The following is a 12,718-nucleotide window of genomic DNA, read 5'->3' as shown; positions in this document are numbered from 1 at the left end:
TCTCGGTCATTAAAGGGATATCGGCAAGCAAGAGAGTGTAGTATTAGCTGCTTCAACCTGTAGTGGTAAGTATTTTAAAGCCATTTGGTCAGCAGTGGAATGATGACCACAGGGATCAAGAAAGACTGACATTGTTGATGTAAACCTGCAGTTGCATTACTTCTTTATGTCTGTTGTGAAAAATTTTATTTGATGTTTCTACTTATTAAAATTTTTATACTAAGACCTGATTGAATAAAGAATCAGGGACATACTCTTATACTTTTGATCCATTGTGTATCAAACAGATACAGTACTAATTTTTCTGTACTAGGTTGTTTTAGTTGAAAGTTAATTTTTCATTTTAAAGAGTTGAATTTCATCATTATAAATATGTAGTCCATTATGATGGCATTTTAAAGCTTGCATCATCCAAGTTTTTGCCCTAATATGCCTTTTTTTTTTTTTTAATTTAGGGAAGAATGGAAGTCTTCCTTAAAGAAGAATGAAAAAACATTTTAAAGTATGCTATGTAAATCTATGTTTTAAAGTACAAGTACATTACTTTTAAAAACTTGTATGAATAGAAACCTTTTTTGTAGTAAATATATGTAACTAACAGTGAGGTACCTTTCGTACGTTTCTGTAGAGGGCGTTCATGGCTACTAACACACTAACACTCACTCATTTTAATTTTCAGAGGAATATATTCTTTCACGAATACTACGAAATAGAGCGAAGTTGCCCACAAGTGAGTGAATTGTAATGATCTGTGTACCTGTATGGCTGTTTGTGAACCTTCCTAGGGCTTACAAAGCTATTTTCAAAGTCCTGGTGCTCTTTGGCCCTTTTTGTATGATGTCACATCCTGTAGTCCTTAACATCACAATGTCCACCACAATCAATACTATTTAAACATCTTGAATACTTATAAATGCAACATTATTGAGGAAACAAAAGTAAATATTTTCAGTTCAGAAAAAAAAAGATTGTTGCATTATAAGTTCATTCCCAGTATACAGTATACAGTAATTTTTAGATTATATTTCTTGCCAAGTATTTCACTTCCCTGCCAACCTGAGACACCCAGTATTATATGGTCTTATATAGCTGAACATAGTTTTGGACAATGTGCAAAACATTTATGTGGAGCATTTTTTTCATAGAATTTTTAAAATTGTATAAGTAAAATAATTGGTGTTGAGTAAAGTAATGAAATTATTAGTCATTGACTTCCAGACTACTATTTAGGAAGTCATGAAAAGTGTGTTGTTTGTCACATTGTTCAGAGCAGTGTAGCTTGTAGAATACCTATCCACCATTGCAGTATTTGCATCTGCTTAGATTTTGGTGCACTAAAAGTCTTTTGAAACACTTTCTCTATTAGTAAATTAATTTTTATCCTTTTAGCACCTTTTTAACTATTCTTACGTTAAATATTAAATATATATTTAATAGATTTAATATAACATTATATATTATATATTTATGATAAACATTTTATATATATATATATATATATATATATATATATATATATATATATATATATATATATATATATATATATGTATATATGTATATAAAATCTCTCATATCTGCAGTTATCTCTAAGGAGAGATAATTGCAGAAACTGAGTAATTTATAATTATGGAAAAGGTTGGAGGCACAGTTGTCTCCCTCTGAAATTTCAGTATCACTATAATTTTGTAATGATTATTATTATTAAAAAAGCAAGTAATATCTTAGTCTGTCAGTTGGGATGAACAAAATAAGATGTCTTATAAATATTCTTGTTATGAAACTGATTTGTGCACTGAGGATTAGTCATCCTTTATATTTATAATCTAATTGATATTTATTTGTAATGGCATTGACATTTAATAGTACTATGGCCATGTCACAGAAGTGAAGAACGGATCAGGGCTCAGTGATCCTCAGATAGATTTGAGACTAATTTTGACTGAATTTCTGTGCCTGGCTTTATCTTTTCTCTCTGTTATTGTGAGAATTAACTTTAGCTGTGGGCTGACAATGATACATAAATTAAGATGCCACAGATAAAGCAAAAGCATCTTGTAGAAGTATGAGGTAAGAATGGTAGATTTTTAGAGAATATTTGAAACTGTTTGCTTAAAAGAAAAGTTCCTGGAAGCTGGGGTCTTATCTCTGACACTTGATCAGCTGGCTTTGGGATGGGGAGGGCATTTTTACCTTTTGCCCGTGAATGTTAGTGGGATGGGAGTACAAAATCTACGTATCTTGCTGCATTTTTGTAACAAAATTACAAAGAATATTTCAATATGGTTGATTGTGATTGTCGCATTGAGAAGTGTATTTGACTGAAGAGGGATCAATCAGCAGATTGCAAGAATTGTAAATGGTACAAAAAGTATGTTAAAGACATGTACAGAATCTAATGAAAGTATACACAGTATAATCATACTGGCAGGTTAACTGGAGGCAAATTAAGTTTAAGTATATCTTAGTTTAACTAGACCACTGAGCTGATTAACCCTCTTACGCCGATTGGACGTATTAAACGTCGTGTCAAAATGTCTCCCGTATGCCGATTGGACGTATCATACGTCGGCTCAAAAAAGTTTTTTTAAAAATTTGCGGAAAAATACTTATAGGCCTACCAGCCGAAAACTTTTGTATCACGCGCCTTGGGGATGTGGGAGTTCACGGATCAAGGCGTTGTTTTGTTTACAATCGCTACGCAGGCGCGCAAGCGCGAATTTCTTTCTTATCGCACTAAAAAGTATCAGTGACACATCTCGGAAATTATTTCGTCACTTTGACATAATTTTTGCACCATTTTAAATTATCCTTTACATGAAGTATTATATATGAAAATGTGCGCAATTTCATGTAAAATACAACAAAAAAATACTCATGGTTGTAGCTTTTATCAGTTTTGAAATATTTTCATATAAATAACGATAAGTGCAAAAATTTCAACCTTCGGTCAACTTTGACTCTACAGAAATGGTCGAGAAACGCAATTGTAAGCTAAATTCTTATATTATAATAATTATACATCATTTGCCTTCATTTTGAAACAAATTGGACGTCTCTAGCACAATATTTCGATTTATGGTTAATTTATGAAAAAACGTTTTCCTCACGTTCGTGCGATAACTCTTCCGATAAATTTTTTCGTGCAATTGTCCTAATGTTTGCACCCTTTTAAATTTGCCGTTACATAAAGTTTTATATATGAAAATGTGCGCAATTTCATGCACAATACAACAAAAATCAACCCATGGTTGTAGCTTTTATCAGTTTCGAAATATTTTCATATAAATAACGTTAAGTGCAAAAATTTCAACTTTCGGTCAACTTTGACTCTACCGAAATGGTCGAAAAACGCAATTGTAAGCTAAAACTCTTATATTCTAGTAATATTCAATCATTTACCTTCATTTTGCAATGACTTGGAAGTCTCTAGCACAATATTTCGATTTATGGTGAATTTATGAAAAAAAAAACATTTTCCTTATGTTCGCGCGGTAACTCTTCCAAAAAAATCAGAATTTTTTTTGTGCGATTGTTGAAATGTTTGCACCATTTAAAATTAGCTGTTACATAAAGTTTTATATATGAAAATGTGCGCAATTTCATGTAGAATACAACTAAAAATGATTGAAGGTTGTAGCTTTTCTCTTTTTTTGAAATATTTGCATATAATTCACGATAAATAGAAAAAAAACCACGTTCGGTCAAATTTGACTCTACCGAAATAGTTGAAAAACGCAATTGTAAGCTAAAACTCTTACGGCCTAGTAATATTCCGTCATTTTTCTTCATTTTGAAACAAATTTGAAGTCTCTAAACAATATTGTGATTTATGGTGAATTTTTGAAAAATATATTTACCTTCACTCCGCGCGCCGATTCGCGGCCGCAAGTCTCCGAAATACGTACATCGCATTATCCTAATATTTGCTCCTTTTCATATTAGCCTTTGTATAGAGTTTCATATATCAAAATGTGCACAAATTCATGAAGAATACAATAAAAAATAATTGAAGGTTGTAGCTTTTTCCATCTCCGAAATATGTGCATATAAAAAAATATATATATAAAAATTTCGACATTCGGTCAAATTTAACTCGTCCGAAATGGTCGAAATCTGCAATTCTAATCTAAAACTCTTACAGTATCGTAATATTAAATCATTTGTCTTAATTTTGAAACAAATTGAAAGTCTCTAGAACAATATTTAGAATTACGGTGAATTTTTGAAAATAATATTTTTTTACGTCCTCGCGTTACGAATTCGTACATCATTTTGTGATAATATTTTTCCGGTGTTGCTTTTATTGTTTTACTATGTATTATATATCAAAAGGATTGCAATTTAGTGTACAATACAACGAAAAAAAAATTAACTCGTTAGCTTTGACCGTTTTTTGCACAGCGTGATTTGAATACAATTATGTATGAATTTTTTTTTTCGCTACCATATATCGCATTATTTACATATGATAATTATATTATTTTTCATTTCTGATGATTGCATACTAAACTTCAAGCAATGACAAAAAAATGAGCCAAAAATGAACTCTTAATCTTGAAACTAAGCGCGCTGTGATTTTTTGAAAAAATTATTTTTTCCGCTTCCGCGCTCACTCCAAACCGGCGCCGGCATACAGGAGAGGTTTTGATTTTTAGGGCTTCGGCGTAAGAGGGTTAACAGCTCTCCTAGGGCTGGCCTGAAGGATTAGATATTTTAATGTGGCTAGAAACCAATTGGTTACTTAACAACGTGACCTATATCTTATTGTGGGATCCAAACCACATCGAGAAATTAATTTCTTTCACCAGAAATAAATTCCTCTGATTTCTTGTTGGTAGAGCAGGGACTCAAACCCAGACCCTGAGATTGGTAGTCGACCACGTAACCAACTTGTCCAACGAGGAACTAACTGGAGGCAAATGATGTCTTAATATATCAGTCGGTACAAGTGGCTTTCTTAACTGTTGGAAAAACTTCCCTTTCTTTAATCTTCTTAATACCATAAAAATTTGCACCAAACCTAGTCTTGTCATGATTTATGTTCCTCCTACACTCTCTTTCTTGGAACTTAAACACATTTCTTTTTAGACTTTCAAGTCTCAAGATCCAAGATAGACACTTCTCAGTGTGATAGCAATGACACACAGTAGTTCCATGGACCAACAAATGGCCCTAGTGTCCTTTCATCTACTCTATTGCAGTGCAAGTACACAAAATATTGTGCCTTTGAGGAGCGGATAGAAATTCCTTCATGATATTTTTCATGTTTATGGTATGGGAAACTATTGTAGAGTTAACAAACAGGATTAAAATTTAATCATTCTTGGCCAGTTTTGGGAATCCTTATTGTCAGCAGAAATAAGCAAATTTAGTCACCGCAGTGTGAAATGAGTAATGAAGGGGTTAGGAAGGGTGGTTACAGGATCTGTTTCATGGCTAAAGAGTACTGAAGGAGAGGGGGTTGTTTTTAGTAATTTTGAGTTTGAATGTGAACCCATCTAGTGACCTACCTCTTAAGCTGGGAGTAACTTGCTTATAAGAATGCTATTTCAAATGTGTATCTCTGAGAGAACACTAGTTTTACAGAGCTCAGATACAGGCTGCGTAGGAGATGCATTCATGAGTATGTGGTGGTTATGGTGTAGTTTTGTCAAAAACTACACCATATGATTGAGCTGTCATAAGCTCAAAAGGCTATGTAATGTTGCGCCTAGTTACATCTGGTGGTCATTGATGATTTATTATTTTATGGAGATATGAAACTGTAACCTGTTATCATTTCTGTTAACAGATGTTTACAAGGATACAGAGTTCTTCATTGGAACCTTGATAACCAAATCCTGTTATCTTTAGTCTTCTTTAAAGACCAGAGAGTAAAACCTGATGGCCAACTACAATATCTGACACTTCAAAATTCTTTGTGCTGTCAGATGCCTTGTTGACAGGTTGGGAGGTTCGTCAGGTGGCAGGGAGGTGTTCAGCTACTCTGAGGAATTGTTGTATCAGTTTCCATGAGCTGATTCTTTTTGTCTCACAAAAAACTCAAACCACCAGAGTAGAGACATTTGGTTGGTTCTAGACAACATGATTGCAGTGTCCTACAATAAGAGGTCGGGATGATACTCGCCTTCTCTCAATATGGTAATGCTAGCCATCCTTTGATGGGGCAAGAAAGGAAGTGGTACTTGTCTACAATTCATCTTACGGTGTAATAGTAGTAAGACTCCCTATCAAGGAAAATGACAGCCTCAACAGAGTGGAGTTTAGACAACCACTCTTTCAGAAAATAGCCAACATGCTTCCACAATTGGAAGTGGACTTGTTCGCCACATATGAGAATCACAAACTGCCAGGCAAGCAACAGCAAGAGATGCCTTCCTACAAGACTGGAACAAATAGAGAACGATATACCCTTATCCCCCGTTATTCCAGATTTTGAAAGGTATGGAGCAGACTCCTAACCTACCAAGGAACAGCATACTTAATAGCCTTAAATTGGCCAAATAAGCACTGATTCTTATTACTTTAATAACGGGCTAAGAGATAAATTCCAAAGCTGTCCGCTGTTTTATCACAGCCAGTAGGAGGGGAAAGTCATTCAAAGAACCCCCTTTCTAAGCCAAGACCCTCATGGATGGATTTTCTTAAATGTCTGTACCATGAAAATTAGTCACCCAACATTGCTGGGTACCTAGTGCAAAAATTACAGACTTCATGTATCTGGCAATACATATCCATACTGAGAGCCTAATCTTGGAATACAGGGCAGCATTAATGGCACCATTTTTATGATTTTGGGATTTGACTCTAGTGTATAAGTTGTCGCTTCCCTTATGCGGTCCTTTGCACTACAAAGATTCTCTCTAGAACTGTTCCAATCACTTGGTCCCTGAACAAGGTGCTTAGACTTCCAACAGCCCCTCAGTTCAGTGGACCCGATATATCCACAACTCACAAGCTACAGTATGAGATCATCTTGATTGTATTAGCATCAGGTGCTCATATTAGGAAACTGGGCTGAGACGGGGACAATACATCACGCAAATGGCTGTCGATTGATTATTATTGCCCTCTGGCCTCTCATTCCTGGTCAAGAATGAGATTCCTTTAGGAAGGAAAGCTCCTATTCTAAGTAAACTAGAAATAGGACAAAACATTATGCCCAGTTCAAGCACTTAAGGTTTGCCTAGAGGTAATGGCAGACATCCCACAAGGTCAGTTTTTTCCTACACTAGCAACACTTGCCACAAGTTAGAACAAATTCGACTACACTGTGTATCAGTAAGTGGTATGGATAGTCTTGACCCAAAGGCGCTACAGTGACAAACCACGGGCCTTCCTAATAGGCGGGTATGCTAACTATTGCTGGGGGAGGTTTGACAATACTGCAACCATACCCAGCATACTTAGGTAAGTCACCACAGAACTTCATCGTGAAAAAATGTGAGTTCACTCTTAGTTTCTTGTTCTTTGCTACCAAACCTAAAGGTATTTGGAATAAAGAATGGGGCCTTGGAACTAGTGGCTTGACCCTAGACCAAAAATGTTTTTGGGTTGGGATTAAAATTCAAGAGCTTTTCATCAATAGTGAAATTCTTTGTAATGCTCCTTGAGGACAAGACAGTGACTGTGCTACCAAAAAATGGGTTTTGACTTAGAAAAAACTTATTTTTCGTAGTCTCTGTTGAGTCCTCAAAACCCTCCCACTTCCCTGATGAAAAGACATGGGGTTTGGGTAAGGGATCATCCTGCACTGACCAACAGAAAGGAAATAATTGAGGTAATACTGTATTATTTGTCATCCTGTGGTCCCTGAAGAGGTTAGAGATGGATGACTAAATTTGTCTTTTTGGCAGTACTGTACTGCTTTTTCTACATAGTGTGACAATACCCCTCATTCTGCGGGTCCAGTAGTATATTAGCACACTAAGTGCATTGCTGCATTTTGCACATGGCCTTTAGTTTCAGAAATTTAACATTTTCAATTGGATAATATTGATACAGTGACTCCTCTGTATTTGTGTTCTCAAGATTTGCGTGGCTCAGCTATTCGCAGGAACCTCTATGGAACATATCTACCCATTATTCACCGAAAATTCTCCTAGTTGCAGTATATTTTTCACTTAGAAATATACACTAAATAATATATTTTCATATCAATTTCTTGACAAAATATTCAGATATAAGCATTTTTAGAGGGTTTTTCTTGTGTTAGAACTATCAAAATAGGCACTTCTAAACAATTTTAAGAGGGCTTTTTAGTATTTGCAGATTTTAGCTAATTGGGGGCCGGGATCTGGCATGCTTCCCCTGTGAATACAGGGCATTCTCTGTACTGTGTAAAGATAGGTTTCCGTTCATGTGCCTATCTGGTTAAACACTTGTGCTCTCTTCATTATGTTTACTGTAGTGGCCATTCATGCATGTCCTTATGGCTTTGTATACTTTAGGTAGCTGGTCATGCATGCCATTTTAGCTATGTTTATTAGGCAGTTGGTCATATGTATCCTCTTGGCTGTTTATTGTATGTCGCTGGTCTTGCATGTTTTTTTTATGGGACAATTATAGAAGTTATGCTTTAAATGTGAATTCAGTATGAGTAAATTCAGTTATATGCAAATTGAATATTCATATAATAAGGCCCCAAATTGCAAAAGTATTGAAACTGTACTGGGAGATGTAGCCAGCCCAGGAGAGCGTACAGTTCTATATTTCAGAAGTTTCTAGAATGGACAAAAACAACATTTCATCAATACAGACAGTTCCCAGTTATCAGCAGTGGTTTTGTTCTTGGGTGAGTGCTGATACACAAAAACCACCATTAACCGAAACTCTGCAATTTATGGCACCTGCGTTAGGTATGTTATGGTGTCATAACTCTATTATTGCTGTGTTATGGTGCAGATAACCTGAACTTGGCACATTACAGCGCCATAAATTGTCAATTTTTTGGTGCTTAAAACCGGATCGCCATTAAGCGATTCCGCCAATAACTGGGGACAGCCTGTAATGGCCATTGCTCCAAGAGAAAAACAATGTTGCCTTTGCTTATGCCTCTTTGGCAGCAAAGTTGTACCTGTAGGGAGAGCTTAATGTATATACTAGTAAGAAAGGTAAAGGCTTTGAGTATGTGGTTAGAAGACAAATAAAAAAAAGTTTTCTGTTGGACAGCACTAAAAATTGTGGGAGGCTCACTGTCTGCTAGTGAAGAAACTAAACTTCCAGATATGCAGCAGAACTAGAATAAATGATTGATGAGAAAGGTAACCTTTTAGAACATTGTATTAAATTATGGTGGAAGAGGATTGTTCTGCAAAATCATGAATGGAACATTATGCATGCAGATGTATAAGGAAAGTTATGGATTCATGATATGGAATGGCTGGTTCTCATAGTTATGTTTTCTGTCAGATGATAAAACTATGTTATTTACCAGGACAACAACAATTTGATCACCCTGGAAAACAAAATGAAGAACCATTTTCCTATTTCTTGTATTACAGTAGGAAAACGTGTCATCTCCATTATGTTTAAGGAATAATTTCTCAATTTCTTCCCCAAAGTCAAGAAATACTTAGACTTAGAAGAGAAAGGTTTCCCTTTGAAAGTTGTACTTTTATATTTGTAACTCCCCACACAACCTCTCTGCAGCAGCAGCTTGACACCTCTTGAACAAAATGTAGAGGCTGTATACATCTGTTTGGTGTTTGACAGTAAAGAGTCTTTATTTCTTAGGTTTTTCTTGTCTTTCTTTTGAACTTGCAAACATTCCTCCGAGGTTTTCAGCCACTAGTGATACTGACTCCTAGATCTTTCTCTTGATGTCGACTCCTATTACCTTACCAAGGTTCATACAGTCTTGGCATTGTTTTATGCCCTGTGTGCATAACTACATTTTCCCAAGTTGAAAGTCATCAGCTATTTTACTGATGATTCATTTGTTTTCTCAAGGTTTTTTGTAACAGATTTACTCCTGTATTCTTATCAGCACATACCCATTTTTCTGTGGGTCCAGGACATTTGTATAGCTAATGATGGCCAGTGAACCTAGTACTAAACCTTAAGGTACACCAATTGTAACTTGTTGCCAAGCAGAGAATGTCTGATTGATGACACACCTCTTAGTTTCTTTTGCATAGCCAGTCTTCCATGCAGTCTCCTACTTCATCATAGCAAAAGGACTTGAAAATGTTAATACAGTACAGGGGAGGGTAACCAAACTAATGCTGTCTTAAGTATTACACATTAAACTATCAACGAAGGTTATATGCCTCAACCTGTACTGTGTAGAATAGTTCCAGTTAAGAGGACAGTTGATACTTAAAAGTAGCTTTCAGGGCACTTGATTGTTTAAATAGAATACGTTAATGAAATGTTTGTACTGTAACAAAGAAATTAAATCAAATTGATGGAAACTGGAAAAATAAAGGTTCAGCACTAGGTTCTAGTTGTTTCCTTGCGTATATGATAGCTTTATTTTGGAACAACTTACCAGCTGAAGTTTTGGTTAGTTCAAGAATAGATTTGATAAGGTGATTGCCACTATCCTGTTATTTATTTATTGAATTTTTAAAAATGTCTCCTTGGATGATCCACAGTAGTAACTCTTTGGTCCTCCCCCCCCTCTCTATATATATGTAGCTGCATAGAACTCACTCTCAAATAATATTTTGGCTAGGGATGATTGATATGACCCATGAAGACGTTAATCTCACACATTTGCCTTGACAAGGGGTATCTGTCTTTTACTTGCTCTTCCTTTCATAAAGTTTGATGGACTCCTACATTTATTCTTTATTTTCCTTGATTGGTATGTGCTATTGTTGGCCTCTAGATAGTTTATTTTTTGCCTGCATGATTGAAAGGACTATTTATGCTTTTATTAGTGATATGAGTGATCTTGGATTCCACATATTACAGGCAGTCCCCGGGTTACGACGTTCCGAGGTTAAGGTGCTTCTCAATTATATTCATCAGACATTATTTCCAGGGTTATGACGCCTACAACGCTCATCTGGCAGATGAAATATGACACCAAAAATACAAAATAATCAATATTTGAAGGTTTCTTTGATGAAAAATGCAATAAGAATGCAGTTTACATAGTTTTCAATGCACCCAAAGCATTAAAAGTAAGGTTTTCCTAGGGTTTTTTACGATGTTCTGGCTTCCGACGATTTCGGCTTACGACGCGTCTCAAGAACGGAACCCCCGTCGTAACCCGGGGACTGCCTTCGGTTGTCATGGCTTTCCACAAGCTTTAGTATGTGGTTGGTGAGTGCACTTAATTTTCCCAATGGTGTGTTGGTCAGGTAATTATAGAGCAAAACCTGATTCATTGATTATCAAGAAATTCCCTTGTCCTGCCCAGGTAGAGTCACCAGTCTTGTAGGGATTATTTTTCCTTGCACTATTGTGTACTGACTCTGCTATGTCAGCATGTTTACTTTCAGCGATTTTAAATAGCATTATTGAATCTTCATAATGTGATTTATTTTAAAATCTCTTTTGTATATTATATGTTGCTGTTAGATTTACTCTTCTTTTTTCTTGCAATTTTAACTTCTAAATTTTTATTCCTTAAGATTTATGCTTTTAATTACCTGGTGATATGGCAATTCACCTTAGCATTGTAACTTTTAATAATGTGGTTTACCATACTCAGCACTTGAGGCCTGAGGACAATCACAGCCCTCAGGAACATCTTTTCAAAAGCTACCTGATTTCCTATATCACATTTTGTCTGCTACTGGAGCATTGCCTGAGCAAAGGGTATAGTAATTGAGCTCTGATTGTGTATGCCTTGATGTTATCAATATCTTTTAACAAATGTGATGCACTACATATATATTTGAAGGCTATGGTAGCTGCAATAATGATTAAATTTGATTATCTTTTAGAAAAAATCTGTTAGATATGATCCTTGAATTTCAAGAAATCTTTTGTTATCCCTGCTTAGTTCATTGTTAATTCCAGACTTACTTATGACTGGAGTTACTGGTCATCTTGGCATGTCTGCCCTGGAATTGTCGATCTTTTGATTGTTGGAAGCTGATAGGAGAGTCCTCCCATTCCTGGTAGTACAGTGGAACTTCATTTTATGTACATAATCTGCTCCAGAACGTTCCACAAATTCCAAAACTTATGAAATCCTAAACAATAATTCCCTTAAGTAATGATCCCTGTAAAGGGATAGTGCTGTCATTGCACCTCATTTGGTGCGCTGTAGGCATTACGTACTTAGGTCTTTGCAGCATCCCTTTGACCCCTAGCTGCAGCTACTTTCATTCCTTTTACTGTACCTCTGTTCATATTCTCTTCTTCCATCTTACTTTCCACCCTCTCCTAACAATTGTTTCATAGTGCAACTGCTAGGTTTTCTCCTGTTACACCTTTCAAACCTTTTACTGTCAATTTCCATTTCAGCGCTGAATAGCCTTAGTTGTCCCAGTGCTTGGCATAATGCCAAAAATCAATATAAATAAAAAAAACTGTAAGGAATAATGTGAATACAATTAATGTGTTCTAGACTCCCAAAAATATTGACAAAAATCATTGTACAGGGAATAAACGCAGTTTTACATACAGAAAACAATGCGAATTAAATATAAATGACTAATGAAATGAGTAAATTAACATTTTAACATCACTTTTACCTTTATGCAATACACTCGTTAGTGTATGGAAGGCGGAGAGGAGGAGAGGTTATTGTGTG

The 12,718-nt window shown here is 35.6% G+C and overlaps 1 protein-coding gene across 11 annotated transcripts in view; it reads left to right on the top strand.

Annotated features, from left to right (window-relative positions):
* LOC135206942 (adenylate cyclase type 1-like) overlaps positions 1-12,718 on the top strand; it is a 352,691-nt gene that overhangs the window by 190,118 nt on the left and 149,855 nt on the right. For 10 of the 11 annotated variants that reach the window (XM_064238463.1, XM_064238460.1, XM_064238457.1 and 7 more), the window contains one exon: positions 680-730. The exons of the other annotated variant lie outside the window; for it this stretch is intronic. In XM_064238463.1, coding sequence (XP_064094533.1) covers positions 680-730 — 51 coding nt within the window. The remainder of the gene's footprint in view (positions 1-679; positions 731-12,718) is intronic. 11 annotated transcript variants of the gene reach the window in all.

This window comes from Macrobrachium nipponense, chromosome 31 (genome assembly GCF_015104395.2).
Source record: "Macrobrachium nipponense isolate FS-2020 chromosome 31, ASM1510439v2, whole genome shotgun sequence".
Taxonomy (NCBI): domain Eukaryota; kingdom Metazoa; phylum Arthropoda; class Malacostraca; order Decapoda; family Palaemonidae; genus Macrobrachium; species Macrobrachium nipponense.
The sequence above is the reverse complement of the archived record's forward strand: the minus strand, read 5'-3'. Positions and strand labels throughout refer to the sequence as shown.